Source organism: Miscanthus floridulus, chromosome 8 (assembly GCF_019320115.1).
Source record: "Miscanthus floridulus cultivar M001 chromosome 8, ASM1932011v1, whole genome shotgun sequence".
Classification (NCBI taxonomy): domain Eukaryota; kingdom Viridiplantae; phylum Streptophyta; class Magnoliopsida; order Poales; family Poaceae; genus Miscanthus; species Miscanthus floridulus.
Genome location: NC_089587.1, coordinates 226,678,112 through 226,695,644, shown reverse-complemented (window position 1 = coordinate 226,695,644; position 17,533 = coordinate 226,678,112). Strand labels below are relative to the sequence as shown.

The window sequence follows — 17,533 nt, the reverse complement described above, 5'->3', positions numbered from 1 at the left end:
CCCATGACAGATGACACTGACCGACAGAAGCTCACCAAACAAACAACAATCACAATCGCAATCAGCGTCTGACCGAGTTATTATTGTAATATAAACAGGTGTATTCTCTTTTTTTTTTTTTTGGTATGTGTAATCGGCATCCATCAGCGATGACTCCGGGAGCGCCAATCGCGGCCTCACACACCACAGCGCACTTCACATGGAAGGAAGGGAGCAGTGAGGAAACGGTTGAATGGGTCGAGTCGCAAATGGCAGTGCGCCAGAGTAGAGTAGTCAACAGGATGGACGGACAGGCGTCGGCGCGCGAGTCTTTTGCTTGCCGCGTCTGCTGCTGGAGCCTGGAGGGCTGGCGCATCAGAAGATCACATCACGCGCTCCGCGCAATTTCCCTCCCATTTTCTACTCCTCCCTCCCTTCCTTCCCCTTCACCGGCACGGCAGGCGTCTCTCCGTGATCTGCCCTGCCTGGAGACCCTCCTCGTACTCCAGCCGGCCCTGCCCTCCGACTCCGACCGACCACCGCCGCGGCAGCGACTCCTGCCCACCCGCCCGCCGCGGCTTTGCCTGAGCCCCAGATCTCACCGCGCCCTACACGCCGCGGGCCCCAGATCTGCGGCGCGCCCGCCATGGACGCCGGCGCCGGGGGCACGGCCATCCGAGTGCCCTACCGCCACCTCCGCGACGCCGAGATGGAGCTCGTCAGCCTCAACGGCGGCGCTCCCGGAGGGGACGCGGGCCCGACGCTGCCGACGCCCAAGGACGCGGACCCGTCCGGGCCGCACCAGCCGCGGAGCCGCGGCGCCACCGACAGGACCAAGCTCGTGCTCGCCTGCATGGTCGCCGCGGGCGTCCAGTTCGGATGGGCGCTGCAGCTCTCCCTCCTCACGCCATACATCCAGGTATTCTGCTACTAAGTTGGCGCACCACCTGCCCGCCCCTCTGCTTCGCTCCTCGCTCACGCTCTTGCTAGCTGCTGCACTACTACCTAGCTAGATTCCGCTGCCTGGCCTGGCCTCTCATTTGGGTTTGGTGGAGGCCGTCCCCTGCTGTGATCCCCCACTCCTTCTCGCGACCTGCCTTGTTTGCTCTGCGCATTTAGGATAGCAGCGCCGGTGGATCTCGTCTTGCCCACCGCTTTCTCTTTTGGGTGACTGCATTTCTGTTTCCACCGCGCACCGATTACAGTCGCACACCGACTGCTTATTCCTACTCTTGTCTGCTGTATAAATGTTCCACATACCCAATTGTTTTCAGATTCAGATATACTAACGCTTGCAGCCAGTAGATTGAACTCTCAAGACAGGGAAGACTCACTATCTGGCTAGGAACTTGGCTAACACCAAACAAATTACGGCCGCTAAAACATCTCTAGACTCCAGGCTAGCAGGCAAAACTGCCACTCGGTTTTCATATCGATACCACATTGCTATGCTAGATTGAACCGTCTAAGACTTGTAGTAATGTCGCATATAAATGCTGGAATGCTGATTAAAATGTACTGTAACAACCACCTGGGTCGACCTGCATTTATGTTTTTTATGCCCCCACAACTCATTTCTGCCATGTATTCACCTGTTGCTCATTTCTCGATTTTGTGCAGACCCTAGGAATAGACCATGCCATGGCATCATTTATTTGGCTCTGTGGGCCTATAACTGGTTTTGTGGTAAGTCACCCCGGGGAGAATAAGGCCCCCCTCCTTTTTCTTTCTTGACTTGATTCATAGTCAGGATTAGAGCTATGTGCTGATGCGTCGCCTTTCCAGGTTCAACCTTGTGTTGGTGTTTGGAGTGATAAGTGCCGTTCAAAGTATGGGAGAAGACGACCATTTATTTTGGCTGGATGCATAATGATATGTGCTGCTGTGAGTTAGATGAAGTTTCCTAGGTCATTGTATTTCCTTTTCTCCGCAATTCCGCATGTTCTAATAGATAGACTCCATACATAGGTAACTTTAATCGGGTTTTCTGCAGACCTCGGTTACATCTTAGGGGATACCACCGAGCACTGCAGGTAATCATCATAATGGTTCCTTGCTTGCTTTTATTTGCATCAAGCTTCTTGTCACTGAAATGCTGTTTTTTTAATTCAGAACATATAAAGGTTCAAGATTTCGAGCTGCTATGGTTTTCATTCTAGGATTCTGGATGTTGGACCTGGCAAACAATACAGTGCAAGTAAGCTTGCGTTCTGGCATGCCTGCACCATGTCTTTATCAACTTTGGTGCTGAAGTTATATTGTAAAACTAAAAGACCTTTTAATGGACGTTCTCCTAACATTTTTGTTCCTTTCTGATATGTTTAGGGTCCTGCTCGTGCTCTTCTAGCTGATCTTTCAGGTGGTTACTACCTTAAATTTTAAAAAGTTTACTAATGCTGGATTCACCATCAAGTCTTAGTTATTCAATGATCCTTTCTATTATGCAGGTCCTGATCAGTGTAGTTCTGCAAATGCAATATTCTGCTCATGGATGGCTGTTGGAAATATTCTTGGTTTTTCAGCTGGTGCGAGCGGGGATTGGCACAAGTATGCCTTTTTTATGTGCTCTCTTTTGTGCTTGCGTAAACATGACTATGGTTCGGCAGTTGATGTTCTCTTTAAGATAGTTATTATACGTTTGATTTAACTTGTGCTAGTTGATATAAATGCTAACCTTGTGCAGTTAGCAAACCACAAGATATGTGCCGATTTGCATCCAAAAGTAATAGGCTAAAATTTGTGTGGCATTTTGATTTTTTCTCTGTTTATTCTGTAAAAGTAGTAGAGGAAACTAGCAATCCCGTAAATTTGCTCTCTGACCTTTCCAGTTTTCCTTTTCATGATGAAAATCCTCGCATAGTCAGATAAGCTTATGAAAAAACAATGATGGCATGTATAGCTCTTCATGCCATCTTTTGACATTTGGTCCTCTTATTAAGTGCTTCTTGGTCCACCAAGTTCACATATAATTTCCCCCAAATTCTCTGTAGTCAACAAAATCTACTTCTTTATGAGAATTGAGCTTGCCTGCTTGTTCTTTGTGCAGGTGGTTTCCTTTTCTAACGACAAGAGCCTGCTGTGAAGCTTGTGGTAATTTGAAAGCAGCTTTCTTAGTTGCAGTTGTAAGTTTTCAGAAATTCTGTAACTGCCCTTGGAATTTGAAGCTAGTACTTATGCACTAAGGATCCTTCTTAGATGTTCTATGGTCCTTTTAAGGACTGTGTATGTCAAAGCTTAGCAAGCTGAATTTTGCAGGTATTTCTTTTGTTTTGTATGTCTGTTACCCTGTACTTCGCTGAAGAGATCCCACTAGAGCCAAAGGATGCACAAGGACTATCAGATTCTGCCCCTCTACTGAACGGCTCTAGAGATGATGCCCATGCATCGAATGAACCAAATAATGAAAGATTTCCTAATGGCCATGTTGATGGAAACAATGTGTCGGCTAACAACAACACTGAGGAATTTACAAATGCGAATCCCAACACAGACAATGGAGGAGTCTTCAATGATGGACCAGGAGCAGTTTTGGTTAACATTTTGACCAGCATGAGGCATCTACCTCCTGGGATGCATTCAGTGCTTGTAGTTATGGCCCTAACATGGGTATGCTATCAGATTACATATATACATGCGTGCCAACCACTTGCTGATGGTTTGTTTTCTATCTTCTAGATTGATGATGTTACCCTTGTTTTATTTGCTTTGCAGTTGTCATGGTTTCCCTTTTTCCTTTTTGACACTGACTGGATGGGGCGTGAAGTTTACCATGGGGATCCAAATGGAGATCTGAGTGAGAGGAAAGCTTATGACAATGGTGTCCGAGAAGGTGCATTTGGTTTGCTATTGAATTCAGTAAGAACTCGCGATCAATTTGTATTGCTAGTGTTTTTAGTGTTTGTATATCTCAACGTAAGTTTGTAACTGTAATATTTACTCCATTTGTGTAGGTTGTCCTTGGCGTTGGTTCCTTCCTTGTTGATCCACTATGCCGGATGATTGGTGCAAGATTGGTTTGGGCCATTAGCAACTTCACTGTGTTTATCTGCATGATGGCTACAACAATACTAAGTTGGATCTCTTCTGATCTGTACTCAAGCAAACTCCATCACATCATTGGGGCAAATAAAACAGTCAAGACTGCAGCATTGATTGTTTTCTCTCTTCTCGGATTACCACTCTCTGTAAGTATAGAACCAGACTCATCACATTGTTCTTTGTGAATTAAGTTGAAAGCTGTCTTATGCTTTGCTCTTAAGCATTGCAGATCACTTATAGCGTTCCATTTTCTGTGACTGCTGAGCTGACTGCCGGTACAGGAGGTGGACAAGGTTCGTGTTGCAGATATATTAGCACTGTTATTTATTATGCCCTTGTGAATCACACTGACTGATATTGTTTGTGCCCCATCTCCAGGTTTGGCCACAGGAGTCCTAAATCTTGCTATTGTAGTTCCGCAGGTTAGCAGCTACCATTTTGTTTTGAACCGTCTGCTGTATGCATAGCTGTGAAAGATGTCCATACACTAATGCTTCCATTTTATTTACAGATAGTAGTCTCACTCGGAGCAGGTCCATGGGATGCTCTGTATGGGGGAGGGAACATCCCAGCATTCGCCTTGGCTTCGGTCTTCTCCCTGGCAGCAGGTGTGCTCGCAGTTCTCAAGCTACCAAAGCTGTCGAACTCGTACCAATCTGCCGGTTTCCATGGATTTGGCTGATGCTCATGCCCATAGCCGTCTGCCATGTAACATCCAGATACACACCAACACTTAGCCCCATTTTGCCATTCGTTTACAGAGAAATGATTCTTTTTCCTCGCACCCCTACAGAATAATGATAGTGAAAGTAGAAAATTAGGTTAGAGAGGCTAGTTAGGTTCATGTGCATACAAGCCAATGCAAAGGTGTAAAAGCTGTATCTTCGTTTTTTTGACAGTGTATGTAAGAGCTGCCCATATGGTGGATAAATTTTACAAGTGGTGTAACATGTTTTGTTCCTAACCTGCCCTCTTTTGTACATTGTGCTACTACAACTGCTACCACATGTTTATCTGTTTGTACCTTGCACTACTACCACTGCTGCATGCTTACAAGTGTTTATCAGATTCAGATGATTCTGTATGTACATACAGTTGAACTGTATACTATATCACAATAGTAACACATTACTGGCCTCCTCGCAAAGAATAAAAATAAAAAATTACATGCCTGCATAGTTTTGAGACAAGGACATGAACCAAGAGTTGCACTAGCTTGACTGACGGAAAAAGAAAGGCTAGTTTGGCTGTCTTTGCCAGCGCGTAGTGTATGCCCTCAAACCGCCATGCAGGCAAAACCTAACGCAAGGCTTCCGGCCCTGGGATCCATGGCGTCCATGGCAAGGTTGCACGAAGCGAAGCTCGAAGCCAGAATGTCGTCAGCCTCGTAGTAGCAGCCGGGCCCCTGCTGCACCGTCGCCGTCGCCTCGGCGATCTCCTCCAGGTCTTGATCACCGTCGTCGTCGGATGGCAGCGCCAGCGCGAGCGGCGCGCCGCCGCTTTTCTTGGCCGGCGGCGTCTCGCGGATCTCCCTCCATCGCTGCTTCATGACGCGCGACGTGCGCCCGTACACCGCGCGGCCGACGTCCTTCCAGCGGCCGCCGCCGAGGCGCGCCACCAGGCGTCGCAGCTCCTCGTCGTCGCGCGCGGTGAAGGGGCGGTGGTAGACGTCGCGGGCGAGGTGGTGGCGCCAGCGGTCGCGGCAGGACCTGGCGGACCGCCCGGGCGACGGCATCCCGCGCGCCACGCGGTGCCAGTGCCCGAAGCCGTTCTCCTTGGCCAGCCGCCGCAGGCGCGCGTCCTCCTCCGGCGTCCACGCGCGCGGCAGCCTCAGGCGGACCACGATGCCCGTCGCCCCCCGCGCGCCGGCGGCTGGCGGCGCGGCGGAGCACGCGGATCCCTCCATCTCCACGAGTGACGAGAGGACGACCGCCGTATATACGTCGCCGGATCCGCACGAACGAAATCGCTCGCACTTCTCCAAGATCCTGACTTTGAGTGGACCGATCGATTGATCGATGGTGGGATGGGATTTGCGTGTTTGCCCGCTGTGGGGAAGGGGATATGTATATTTATCTCTCTTATTAGGAGTAGCATTCTTGATTGATGACCACACTAAACATGCTTAGTCGGATTCTTATCTTGGTCCGACTCGAATTAAGCATCGAGGAATTAGGATTTTGCGCTAATCGTCCTCGCTCGGCGCTCATTGGAGCGAATCGTAATCCGAGCTCGAGTCCGAAAATCGAATGGAAGGAAAGCCGTCGGAACTTTCAGCTGGCCAGTCGCCGAGTCCGACATGGCATGGGCCTATCTATTGGCCCAGAAAAAAGCCCAAACGGCCCAGCCTGGGAGTGGAGGAGAAGGCCTTTGACAGGGCATTCCTCGTACCGGCCGCAATGGTACCGGAATCCTCCTCGTTCCTAATCCTACCACCGGCGCCGATCGCCATGGCCGCCGCCGAGGTTGATCCGGCATCGAACCCTACCTCTGACCTCCACAACGGGTCTGCCGACTTCGCCATCCAGGACCGGAAGAAGTCCCGCGAGAGTGAGCGCCGCCGCCGCCGCCGCCGCAGGCAGAAGAAGAACAAGGCGGCGTACGCGGAGGCTGACGAGGAGGCGGGGACTGACGGCGCCAAGGAGAACGCCGATCCGAAACCGCAGATGCGGAGGAAATTATCGGTCTCGTGACGGTTTAGGTTGGAAATGGTTTTGGCCTGACCTCTCGGAACCACGTGGTGTTTGGCTTCGCCGCAGGTTGAGGTTGAGGTGGAGTACGTGCCGGAGAAGGCCGAGCTTGACGACGCCCTCTTCGCCGACTTTAAGGAAATCTTCGACAAGTTCACCTTCAAGGACGCCCCCGCTGCCACCGAGGTAATCTCACTATTCTCAGTGATTGCCATTTTTACCAACTTGAACAAAGGACCCGGAGACAGTGACGTCGCAGTGTAGTTAGTGCTCTTGATGCTGTTTCTGTAATTTGACTGTTGGGTTCCTATCTTGCTGGTAGGATGGTGAGAAGGATGAGGCTGGCACTGATGCGGCGAAGAAGGGGGATAGATCTGACTCAGACGATGACGTACAGGAGGCCCAGCAAAAGAAGGAAGGGGGTGTATCCAATAAGCAGAAGAAAGTTTGTTCTTCCGTCTCTGACTGTTTATTGTTACACCGAATCAGGGATTACGTTGTGTGCTCATTACCTACCTTAAAATTGCATCTCTTTTTGTGTTTTTCCAGTTGCAACGGAGGATGAAGATTGCAAAACTGAAACATATATGTGCCAGGCCAGATGTGGTTGAGGTAGCATGCCTCCTATTATATTATATACTTATTATAATTGCTCTGGAAAGTTTAATGTCTAACCTTGGTTGATTTTGCTTCCTACTGTATTTATCCACGTAGCATTGCATTGCCAAAAACTGCTGATGGTAGCATCATGCACTTGGAACCAAAGTGAATCCAGAGATGTGTCTAACGATGTACGCCCTTAGATGATATAGCTCAAGTAGAACTGCTTATGACAAATTGTTTTAGATTTCAGGCATTTGATTTATCAACTTACTGTTATCATTAGATGTGCAGTAGTAGCATTCTTTGCCCCTATTATTATTGCTCATTAAGGTTGTGTAGGACATTATTGAACCTTTCTGTTTTACCTATGTAATAGTTACACTCATCTAGATTCTAGCATTGTTATGATTTGGGTAGATAGCTAGAGAAGTGGGTAGCTTTTTCCCCCCCCACTCTTTACAAAAACACATTTGCAGACCATGATTGCAATACTGTTAAAACAAACATGAAAGTTGGTTTTAGTATTACTCAAGGGAGTAAGTTTAACTAAAGAACCTGTTAAACTATTTCTGTGTTTTGTGCATGTATTTAACTCTTAATGCCATTTATTACTGTAAGGCTGCTTAGATGGTCTTCGTTTGATACAACTGTGCTTGCGTTGTATGGGATGCTACTGCATCAGATCCCAAGTTACTTGCCTATCTGAAGTCCTACAGGAACACAGTACCTGTCCCAAGGCACTGGTGTCAAAAGAGGAAATTTCTGCAGGTTTGTCATTTATCTGCCATGAATATGGACCATGTTGTTTTGCTCAATTAATTTAATAGCTGTGCTTCCAAAGTAGTTGCAAATTGTGCTTATATTTCTGCTTTATTATTGACTTGGAAAAGCCGAGAATATATCAATTAACTAGTATCTAATAAATACGGCATGCTTCTCATAAGGATTGGGAGTCGAAGGGTTGAGGGAACATAATATCAATAAGGTTTCATCCCTCTTATACAGATATGTAAATTCTTGCAGGGATGCTGTAACAACCTTGGAGCAAGAGCTTGGTGATACAGTACTTGAGTGGTTTCTGTAGTATGGATGGATTTAGGGTTTTTAATCTAGTTAACTTAGGTGAGGCATCGGTGAGATTATGGTTTCCCTAGGATCTATGGTCTTTTGACATTCCATTGTAACCTGTGTGCATTAGCCTTGCTGAAGTCACACACCTCGAATTCTATGTTAACTTGAGCAGTGCTGTAACATTTATATTTTCTGAGTTTACCTTTCACATTTCAGATTTTACGCCATCATTGTTTTTTTCCAGGGGAAGAGTGGTATTGAGAAACAACCTTTCCAACTCCCTGACTTCATTGCAGCTACTGGAATAGAAAAAATAAGACAGGTACATTAATATCTAGGCTACTAGTACTTGCTTGGGACACATGGAGCCTAGGAATTGTGGATTGGTCGAAACTTTATTTGAATTTACAAATATAAGTAGACCATTAAATACTGTTTCAGTCATATATCGAGAAGGAGGACAGCAAAAAGCTAAAGCAGAAGCAGCGTGAGCGTATGCAGCCAAAAATGGGAAAGATGGATATAGATTATCAGGTCAATTTGTTCCTGTCGAATCCTATTTAAAGCATTTTAATTTATCCTAGAAGGCCTCATCTGTTTTAAGTTTTTCCCTATCACTATGCCTGTACAATTGCCTTCCCCTGCTTCTCTATGAGAGAGTGTATTCTAACAGAAGGTGTTTTATTGACTTGATTGTCTTGCAAACTTAATATCTATGCATCTTCAATAATGCACTTATTGTGGGTTGTTGTTTATACATATAGGGTACTGATTATGATAGTGTTCATCTGTAGTGTACCTTATATAATTGGTTATATTTGTCTCTTACGTTGTTTTTTTTTCTCACATGCCTAAAATCTTTTGTTTGGAGTACTTTGGCATGTTGTTTCTACATTTAGGTTACTAACAGTGATATTGAAGCGTAATAATATGGTAGGGTGTAATTGTCCCATTTTTTCAGACATGGTTTCAACCTATTAACTCATGACACGATTTGTTGTGTGCAGGTTTTGCATGACGCTTTCTTCAAGTATCAAACAAAGCCTAAATTGACTAGCCATGGTAAACTCTATTATGAAGGAAAGGAGTTCAAGGTACTTCTTCATTCAGCTAGCTGTTGAGATATATTTAAAAATGACTGTAATTGTTCATGACGTACAGATGCTTTTCACATATGACTCACTGAGCATAATGCTAATATTTATGTGCATGACAGGTCAAGCTTAGGGAAATGAAGCCAGGTATTTTATCCCGAGAACTAAAAGAAGCTCTTGGTATGCCTGATGGTGCGCCGCCTCCATGGCTTATAAACATGCAGGTAATAGTAATTCCTATGCAGCCAGTCTTCTGCTTGATAAACCCCATCAGTGTTAACCTATTGACATCATATAAATTTTGCAGCGTTATGGTCCCCCACCCTCCTATCCTCAGCTGAAGATTCCTGGTCTGAATGCTCCAATTCCTGCTGGTGCAAGTTTTGGATATCGACCTGGGGAATGGGAAAACCTCCTGTTGATGAGGTATGCTAATTTTCAAATTTCTCCCTCTGGGATTTGATCTAGTGAAACTTTATCCTTATTGGATTTACAAAGTTCTCATGTAACCTAATATTGACAGCATGGACGTCCCTTATATGGAGATGTTTTCGGGGTCCTACAACAGGATCAACCTAATTATGATGTATGTCTACTCGGAACATTTCTTTTTTGATCCATGTGTAGTATTTGTGTACTCTACCCTGGTTGAATTTGCTGAGTGCTGTATTGCATTTCAGGAGGAGCCTGTTGACCGCAGCAAGTACTGGGGAGACCTAGAGGAGGAAGAGGAGGAAGGAGAGGAGGAAGAGGAGGAGGAAGAACAAATGGAAGATGAAGATATGGAAGATGGAATTCAATCTGTTGACACCATATCAAGGTGACCATATTTCTTTGTTTGATTTATTCAATTAATTTTCTGTAGAGAGAGGAGCTAGGTTTTGACGCTTCATTTCCAATAGCACTCCCACTGGCGTGGAAACACCTGATGTTATCGATCTTCGGAAGCTGCAGAGGAAAGAGCCTGAAAGGCAAACAGAGAAGCAGCTATACCAAGTGAGGACATGCCTGCGATTATTGTAGTGTTTGAAGCTAATCTGTTTCTTTGGTAGTTTTGTTGCACTTCACAACTGACATTAGTGCTACTTATTTTTCTTATCTGAAGGTTCTCGAGCAGAAAGAGGAAAGAATCGCCCCTGGGACACTGTACGGATCAAGCCACACGTATGTGACACAGTAACACTGAGAGATGCAGTCACGAACTAGTATTTTCTGCTGTTTTGTCATTGCCAAACCTAACAGAGATCTCATTTTTATATTACAGGTATGTGCTTGGAGCACAGGACAAAGCCGCTCCCAAACGGGTGAGCTCTGAAGTCCCTTGTGCCACTATGTTTGCAAGTAGCAGCTTGTTTGTATGCCTGGCTGAGTGGCTCGCTGAGGCCTTGTTTTGGTTCTGTTGTGCAGGTTGATCTTCTCAAGAACCAGAAGTCTGATAAGGTGGATGTCACCATACATCCTGAGGAATTGGAGGTTATGGATGATGTATTGGCGGCCAAGTAAGATAGATGTAACTTTATCGGGCGTTTGGCAAGATGTCAGCTGCTGCCGAGCCGAGCTAAATTGCTAATAATCTGCCAACCATGAAACAGGTATGAAGAAGCACGAGAGGAGGAGAAGCTGCGGAATCAGAAGGAAGACTTCGGCGACATGGTGGCAGAGGTACGCACGTTTTGTTTTATTCTTTTGGCTTGGTTTCTCCTAAACAAGAGAACACAACCAACAGTGGCGCGTTTGGTGTGCAGAACGCAAGCAAGAGGAAGAGGAAGCAGCAGGAGAAGGATGGGAAGTCGAAAAAGAAGGTATTCAAGTTCTAGGGAGGGCAGAGCAGCCTGTGTACTGTACTGTACTGTATTGACTAACATGTAATGTCTCCATGCTTATCCAAGTCGGAGCAAAAACAATGTAACTAATCACAGGTTGCCTGGAAGCACATGAGCCATGGATATCCTCCTTGTCCTTGAGAGGGTCCATGACGAGGGCTACCAAAATGTGCCCTGAAGAGGGCAGAGTCGAGTTGCAGCTTAGGTTCCAGATTACCCAAATTCAGAGTGAAGTAGTGAACCAAAACCAAGTTGACTACTATGGATTCTGAAGAACAATGTGACACCACCCTGTTTGCTTGAACTTATCAGCCATGATACAGTGTTTTTCTTTCACAACAAATCAGCATCAGCCCCGAACAGAAATTGCTGTGCTCCCAGCGTGTGAGGACAAACTCGCAATTCGGCCGGCGGCACCTAAGCAACCGCCGGCTGCCCGCCGCCTGACGCGTGGCTCAGCCTCTCCGTCCCCACCCATCCCCTACTCCAGTGCTCCGCTACTCGGAAAACGAAACCGAACCCCATCTGTGAACGGTGATCGCTAGCTAGCTTGGCGATTTTCGAGCAGGTATTAATGACAGATGTTCTCTTATCCACCTTGATGGGGGAAATTGGGATCGAGCTGATTGGGCATGATTTTTGGCGCATTGGGAACGGGACTCGCATCACTAGCTACTTCCGCCGGATTCTTTCCATGGATTCTTTCTTCTTCTATTCTACAGGCAGTTCCACATGCTGTTTCTTTGACGTGTTGCCATGCATTTATCCACTTCTCATCTCAGTTCTACTAGTTCTAGACTAGTAGATCCCGAGTGATGCATGCTGCACGCACTTTCATTTTCTGTTGAGCAGTTAACTTCGGTTGAATAGTCATGGCACTGCCACCACTAGCCTATTTGTGTGTCATGTCATGGCGTCATGGCATGGCATGGCATGCGTTTCTTCGTGGTGAATCGATCGATCATACTCCCTATGCAAAACGATCCCCATTTCTTCAGCCAAGAGCTAGTGTTGGCAAAGAAATTTGGGAATTGCTAGAACTCTGTGTTGGTAAATTGTACCAGGGAATACATCGAAGTGCCCATATTGCTTCTTTCAGGATCTTGAGAGCCTTCTTGGACCAGCCTTCCCTTGTGGTAAGTAGGAGTATTTGTTTAGTTTAAATCACCCGGTTCTGATTTAGTAACTTAAAATAGTTTGACTTGATCTCATTTTGTATCGCTAGTACTATAAACTATTGAGTCCTGTGTGCGGCTGAGATTCGTTAGTAGTATATGAATGACTTGCTGCAGTACAGTACTGGTACTGCTGCAGCTTGATGGTTACTGAAACTGCGGGCGGCCAGCCGAGTGGAGCTGCTGGAGCAGGAGCACGACGGTTGCGGTGAAGGGTGGGAGTGGGACACGTGGCGTCGCGACGGCCTCCGTCTTCCTTCCTCATCCACTCGTTGAGTTCTTCTTGTGTGCGGCTGCCGGCTGCCGGCTGCAGCAGCGCCCTGCTCTTCGCCTCCCTCGGCCTCAAGGTTAGCTTGGTGAGTTTTTTTAAAAAAAGGTTAGCTTGGTGTAGGTCTCACTCCCATCCCATACCATGGCGCGCTTTCTTTCCCTATCTTGTCCTTATTTTGACTAGTATAATAAATAAAATCGTTTATCCTCCTCTTTTTTTTTTTTTTGTCTTGCTGCCCTTTTGGGTGGAGCCTAGGCCATTTTGGGTCTCCACCACTTACTGCCAAATCTTACAATTTTGGAGCCAGCCACTACACTAGTCTTCTCTTGCAGGCTGTGGCTGTCCCACTCCCAACCCAATTCCATTCCAACGGCAGGGCCTGCGCCACAAGTAATAAAGTAGCCTGTTTTGTTCCTCTCATCTCATGTTCCATTCCACCATCCCTGGCCCTGCAACTGCAATAGCACCACGAACCCAGAGGAACCCAGCCAGCCGCCAGCCATTTCTGAACCTCAACGCTCTGCCAGCCAAGGCCATAGCATCACTGTCACTGGGTGCAGGCGTGCAGCAAATGGAGGGAGGGAAGGCGACTCATTTCATTAATTCCGTGCAGGCGCGCAGTGCAGCACATTGATCAAGTCCTGTGCTGTGCTGTGCTGTGAAACCATCTCCATCTCCATTGTGCTACTGCATGCTATGCTATCCACCCGGCTTTTGACTTGACCAGCAGCAGGCTCTGCCTCTGAATGTGCTAGCCTACGACTGGCACGCCTACCTGTGCTGCATGCTATGGCTGGCATTATTATTATTATTATTCAACGCCGTGGATGAGGTTCTCGCTTCATCATCTTCTTCTTCTTCTTTCCTATCACCTAAGCAAAGCATAAATACACAGGCGTCAGTCATCGCATTCCTGTGTTGTGTTGTGTTGGACTTGAAAGACTGACTGAGGGAGGGAGGATGGTGAGCAGGAGCAGCAATCTTGAGGTCTTCCTGGAGGCCGCCACTCCAAGGTTGCCGTGGCGATCGGCGCCCATGGTGAGACGACACCTCTGATATCCACTCCTACCAATCTTGTGCACGTTTGCATTCTCCACAATCAAGTGTTCTAGTCTGATCATTCCTAATAGATATGTCCATTTTTGCACTTACTGATAATATCTGTATGATGCTTTTCTAGTGATTGCTCACTATGCCGCTTTGCACCTGTGAGCAAAAAAATAAAAAATAAAATAAAATAAAACTTTGCTGTTACCAACACCATCAGGCTCTGTTCTCGTCAATGCCAACAATAATTCTACTGTTTTTCTTCTCCTTTTTATATACAAGGACTGTTTCCGAGGGCCAGACACTGTCTGGCAGCTGGAGAAGAAACACTCGGTCGACTACTTCACCCTGGAGTATCTGTGGGAGCATTATTCAGAGAGCAGCGCGTACGGCCTCGCTGTTCCTGTCCATCTTCAGACGACGGGCAAGTCCATCACCCAGCATTTCGTTCCCTACCTATCAGCTATTCAGATATACACCGCCAAGGCTCTTGCTGGTGTCCCCAGGTTCGCCCTACTTATTATCTGAATTGATGCCTGACTTGCTTAGCTAGCTCTCATGAGTTGCATTTCAGGCAACATTCTAGTCTAGCTCTTTCGTTCTCTGGGAACTGACCAACAATTTCCCGTGCATGCCGATTGGAATTGATGAAAACCCACACCACACAGCAGGAGCATGGAAAGTGAGACTGATTCTTGGAGCGACGATAATAGCGTCGGCGACAAGGACTCCAGGTCTTGGGATGTCGCGTCATCGTATGATTCGAGCCATGAAGACTTGGATGATCTTACTGTTCGTTCAAAGCAAGGATGGATACCTGAATTTCCAGTACAGTGAATGCGACCCACCCTATGAGAGAATTCCTCTTGCAGACAAGGTACCACTAGTCCTAACATATGTATGCTATATGGTTGCTGAACAGTCTAATGATCTCTCAAGTTGAAAGACTAAAGCAATGCAGCAGTAAATTTGAAGTAGTGTGTTACTTACGATCAGGTGGCAGAGCTGGCACAAGACTATCCGTGCTTGACATCGCTGAACAGCGCAGAATTGTCACCTTCAAGCTGGCTATCGGTAGCATGGTACTTCATTTTTTGTACCAAATTTCATCCATCTATTGCAATTTGTCTTGGATTATATATGGCAGAACAATATCTACTGTTACCTTTTTGACACTATAGAGAATGAGATTCCAGCAACATGAAGAAGCTATAATAATTAAAGCTATAGATGCCTTTAATGATTCATTCTTTTTCTAGCGCTGTCCATTGTGATTCTGCCTTTCCGAGATATATATGTTCACTTTTGCTCTGTCTTATCCTTCATTCATCAGGTATCCTATTTACCATATCCCTTATCATGGGAACCTGAAGGGAATTTCTGCATGTTTCCTTACCTATCATTCTATTTCAACGGTGTTTCAAGGTACCCTTCTGTTCTATGCATGATCGAAAGGAATTCCATTCACAGTACATCTCTTGTTCGTTGCATGCAAACTTTTGACTTAGTTTCGTGCATTATATATGCTTCAGCATGTAGTTGCTGCAATCCAATCCTGTCTTCTTGCATTGTGGAGAAAGAGCCTACTCTAACGAAGTTGTTTCCACCTCCCCGAAAGACAAACAGGCCTGTAATTACTTCAGTATTGTAGTGCATGCGTGCATATGATCTTAATGGGTTGGCCATACTACATATGCATGTAACAAGATTGCTGCATAACGTGTGTTTGCGGCGATGGTGATTCCTGGCACGGACAAATTAAACTGAACTGAAATGAATGGGTTGGTTGCATTGCAGATGAGATCATAGTGAGATGCGGTGGCGACAGGACCGTGGCGCTTTCCCCATTCGGACTGGCGACCTACAGAATGGAAGCAGGGAAGCGGCTCTGGACGGAGCCGCATCACATGCCTGCAGCTGCTGGTAGTGGTAGTGGCAGTGGTGGTGGATCACCAAATGCTGCTGGCTGGTGGTGCTAGGTTATCAGTCTCATCATCCCATTCTGACCTCTACTTGGCGGCATCCTCTTGGCTGAAGCAAGTGGGAGCACACCATCCTGACTTAACTTCTTCACAGCTCAGTCGCTCTGCGATCAGATAGCAGGAGCAGGAGACATCATATATGAGTATACAGATGCCAATGCCATGTATTTTCCTTCCTTTCATATACACTTCAACTCCTGTCTGTTGGTGAAAAAAAAGGGACAAGTATCTTTCCGTCAGTCTCGGACAAAAGCACAAACAGTCAAACACACTCAGACAGGTTCTTGTGTCAATTTCTTTTATCCTTTTTATGAGAACACACGGAAGAATTGCATGTCAAACGTATTAAGTAAAATATGCACTACAACTACTGGAGCTCTCAGTACCCTACATCAACACAGGATCACACACCAATCATACTATCAAGTCCTTTCTCCCCTACTTTCCTGTTGGTAGTGGAGCCACACCTCCTTTTTATTTATTTATTTTGTTTTCCTTTCTCCAGTTTAAGACCCCTCCAATTAAGGCCCTGATTCATAGGACTTCTTTCTAACCAGCTTCACCAAGGAAGTTAGGGAAGCCAAAGAAATAACTTTTTAGAGCACCAACAACACAGGCGTATAAAATGAACTGTGTCCCAACAAAAAGTTATATCTTCCATATAGGATATAGGATCCGAGGGATTGACACCAATGTTATCGTATCCAAGCCACATACTATATTTTTCTTCGCACCAGTCCTATTACTTGTTCTGCCTTTCTCGACCTCAACATGCAAGCAGCTGCTAGCTCCAAGCCTCCAACCGTAAGCCTTCACGTGCGAGGGGTGGACACCTCTAGATAAGAGAAAACACATCTATCTTGAAGGTATTCATCTCTCACAAGTCACAACGCATTGTTCCGGTGAGTGCTTCTGCACAAAGTCAGGTGAGGCACTTGTTGACAACCTGCAATGCAAGGCTACTATCTCCATGTTTTTTTTTTACTTCTATATGGCATCCAAGCCTACCTGGCATGACGAGACTACCAGCCAACCTGTCGCGTTGGCCGTTGGGTATGCTCTTAGGTGGCTTCACTCTTGTAGTTCAAAAGGCAGCTTTTGCTCTCTAGAGCTTATCTCGCGTAACCATTTTCTTGAGTCAGTGTGTGGCAGGCATCATCTAAGAAGCTAGGAAATCCATGGCTTAACCTATCAAGAAGTCTTGCCAAACAGACATGGCTTCACTTCACAAACACAAAAAAATGGAAGATGTTTATGTTGTTAATTATCATAGGAGACGATATGAGCTATCACACTCGACCACATGAGCCTAAGTTCAATTATAATCACGTGTTCGATCGTGCACGTGTTGACCCTTATCTCTGGTGGTTTTGTTATTGCCCTTGGCTGCGTCATCGGCGCTAGGTCCACTTATGCCGCCCTCCTTTCTTTTTGTGACCGCTTTCTCTGAAAACACAATACCATTACATATCAGTGTCAAAGATAAATCTAGTTTAAAACAAAATACCGCAAAGGGGTCATCCTAAAAAATCGACACACTCATGTGCAGAGGAGTTGCAAATAAGAAACGGAAATGCTAGCTCTGGATAGAGCGTCCGTTTCGTCCAGACACGCGTTGGTGGACCTCGACGCCCACCCTAACGGCCCAACAGGCAACACTGTCATCTGCACGGACGCATCCGTCTCGTGTTGCTCAAGATAAAAAAAATCTCCACTCTCACCTTCCTCTTGAATCACCGTTGTGTCTGCATCCATTCTCG

At 46.2% G+C, this 17,533-nt stretch overlaps 2 protein-coding genes and 2 pseudogenes across 2 annotated transcripts; 3 read left to right on the top strand and 1 right to left on the bottom strand.

Annotated features, from left to right (window-relative positions):
- The first annotated feature begins 253 nt into the window (after nt 1-253).
- LOC136478403 (sucrose transport protein SUT4-like) lies at nt 254-4,978 on the top strand. Its single transcript, XM_066476852.1, has 14 exons — nt 254-898; nt 1,600-1,665; nt 1,765-1,863; nt 1,948-2,012; nt 2,092-2,176; nt 2,305-2,338; nt 2,427-2,526; nt 3,026-3,101; nt 3,235-3,585; nt 3,691-3,834; nt 3,930-4,163; nt 4,247-4,310; nt 4,396-4,439; nt 4,529-4,978. Exons 1-14 carry the CDS (start codon nt 626-628, stop codon nt 4,697-4,699), a joined length of 1,806 nt encoding a protein of 601 aa, XP_066332949.1. The 5' UTR covers nt 254-625; the 3' UTR covers nt 4,700-4,978.
- Nucleotides 4,979-5,130: 152 nt separating this feature from the next.
- On the bottom strand, nt 5,131-5,962 carry LOC136478406 (transcription factor MYB77-like). Its single transcript, XM_066476854.1, has one exon. The coding sequence runs from the start codon at nt 5,921-5,923 to the stop codon at nt 5,294-5,296; it is 630 nt and encodes a 209-aa protein (XP_066332951.1). The 5' UTR covers nt 5,924-5,962; the 3' UTR covers nt 5,131-5,293.
- A 172-nt stretch (nt 5,963-6,134) lies between these two features.
- On the top strand, nt 6,135-11,560 carry LOC136478407 (uncharacterized; annotated as a pseudogene).
- Nucleotides 11,561-11,739: 179 nt separating this feature from the next.
- Nucleotides 11,740-16,075, top strand: LOC136478404 (uncharacterized; annotated as a pseudogene).
- Nucleotides 16,076-17,533: the final 1,458 nt, after the last annotated feature.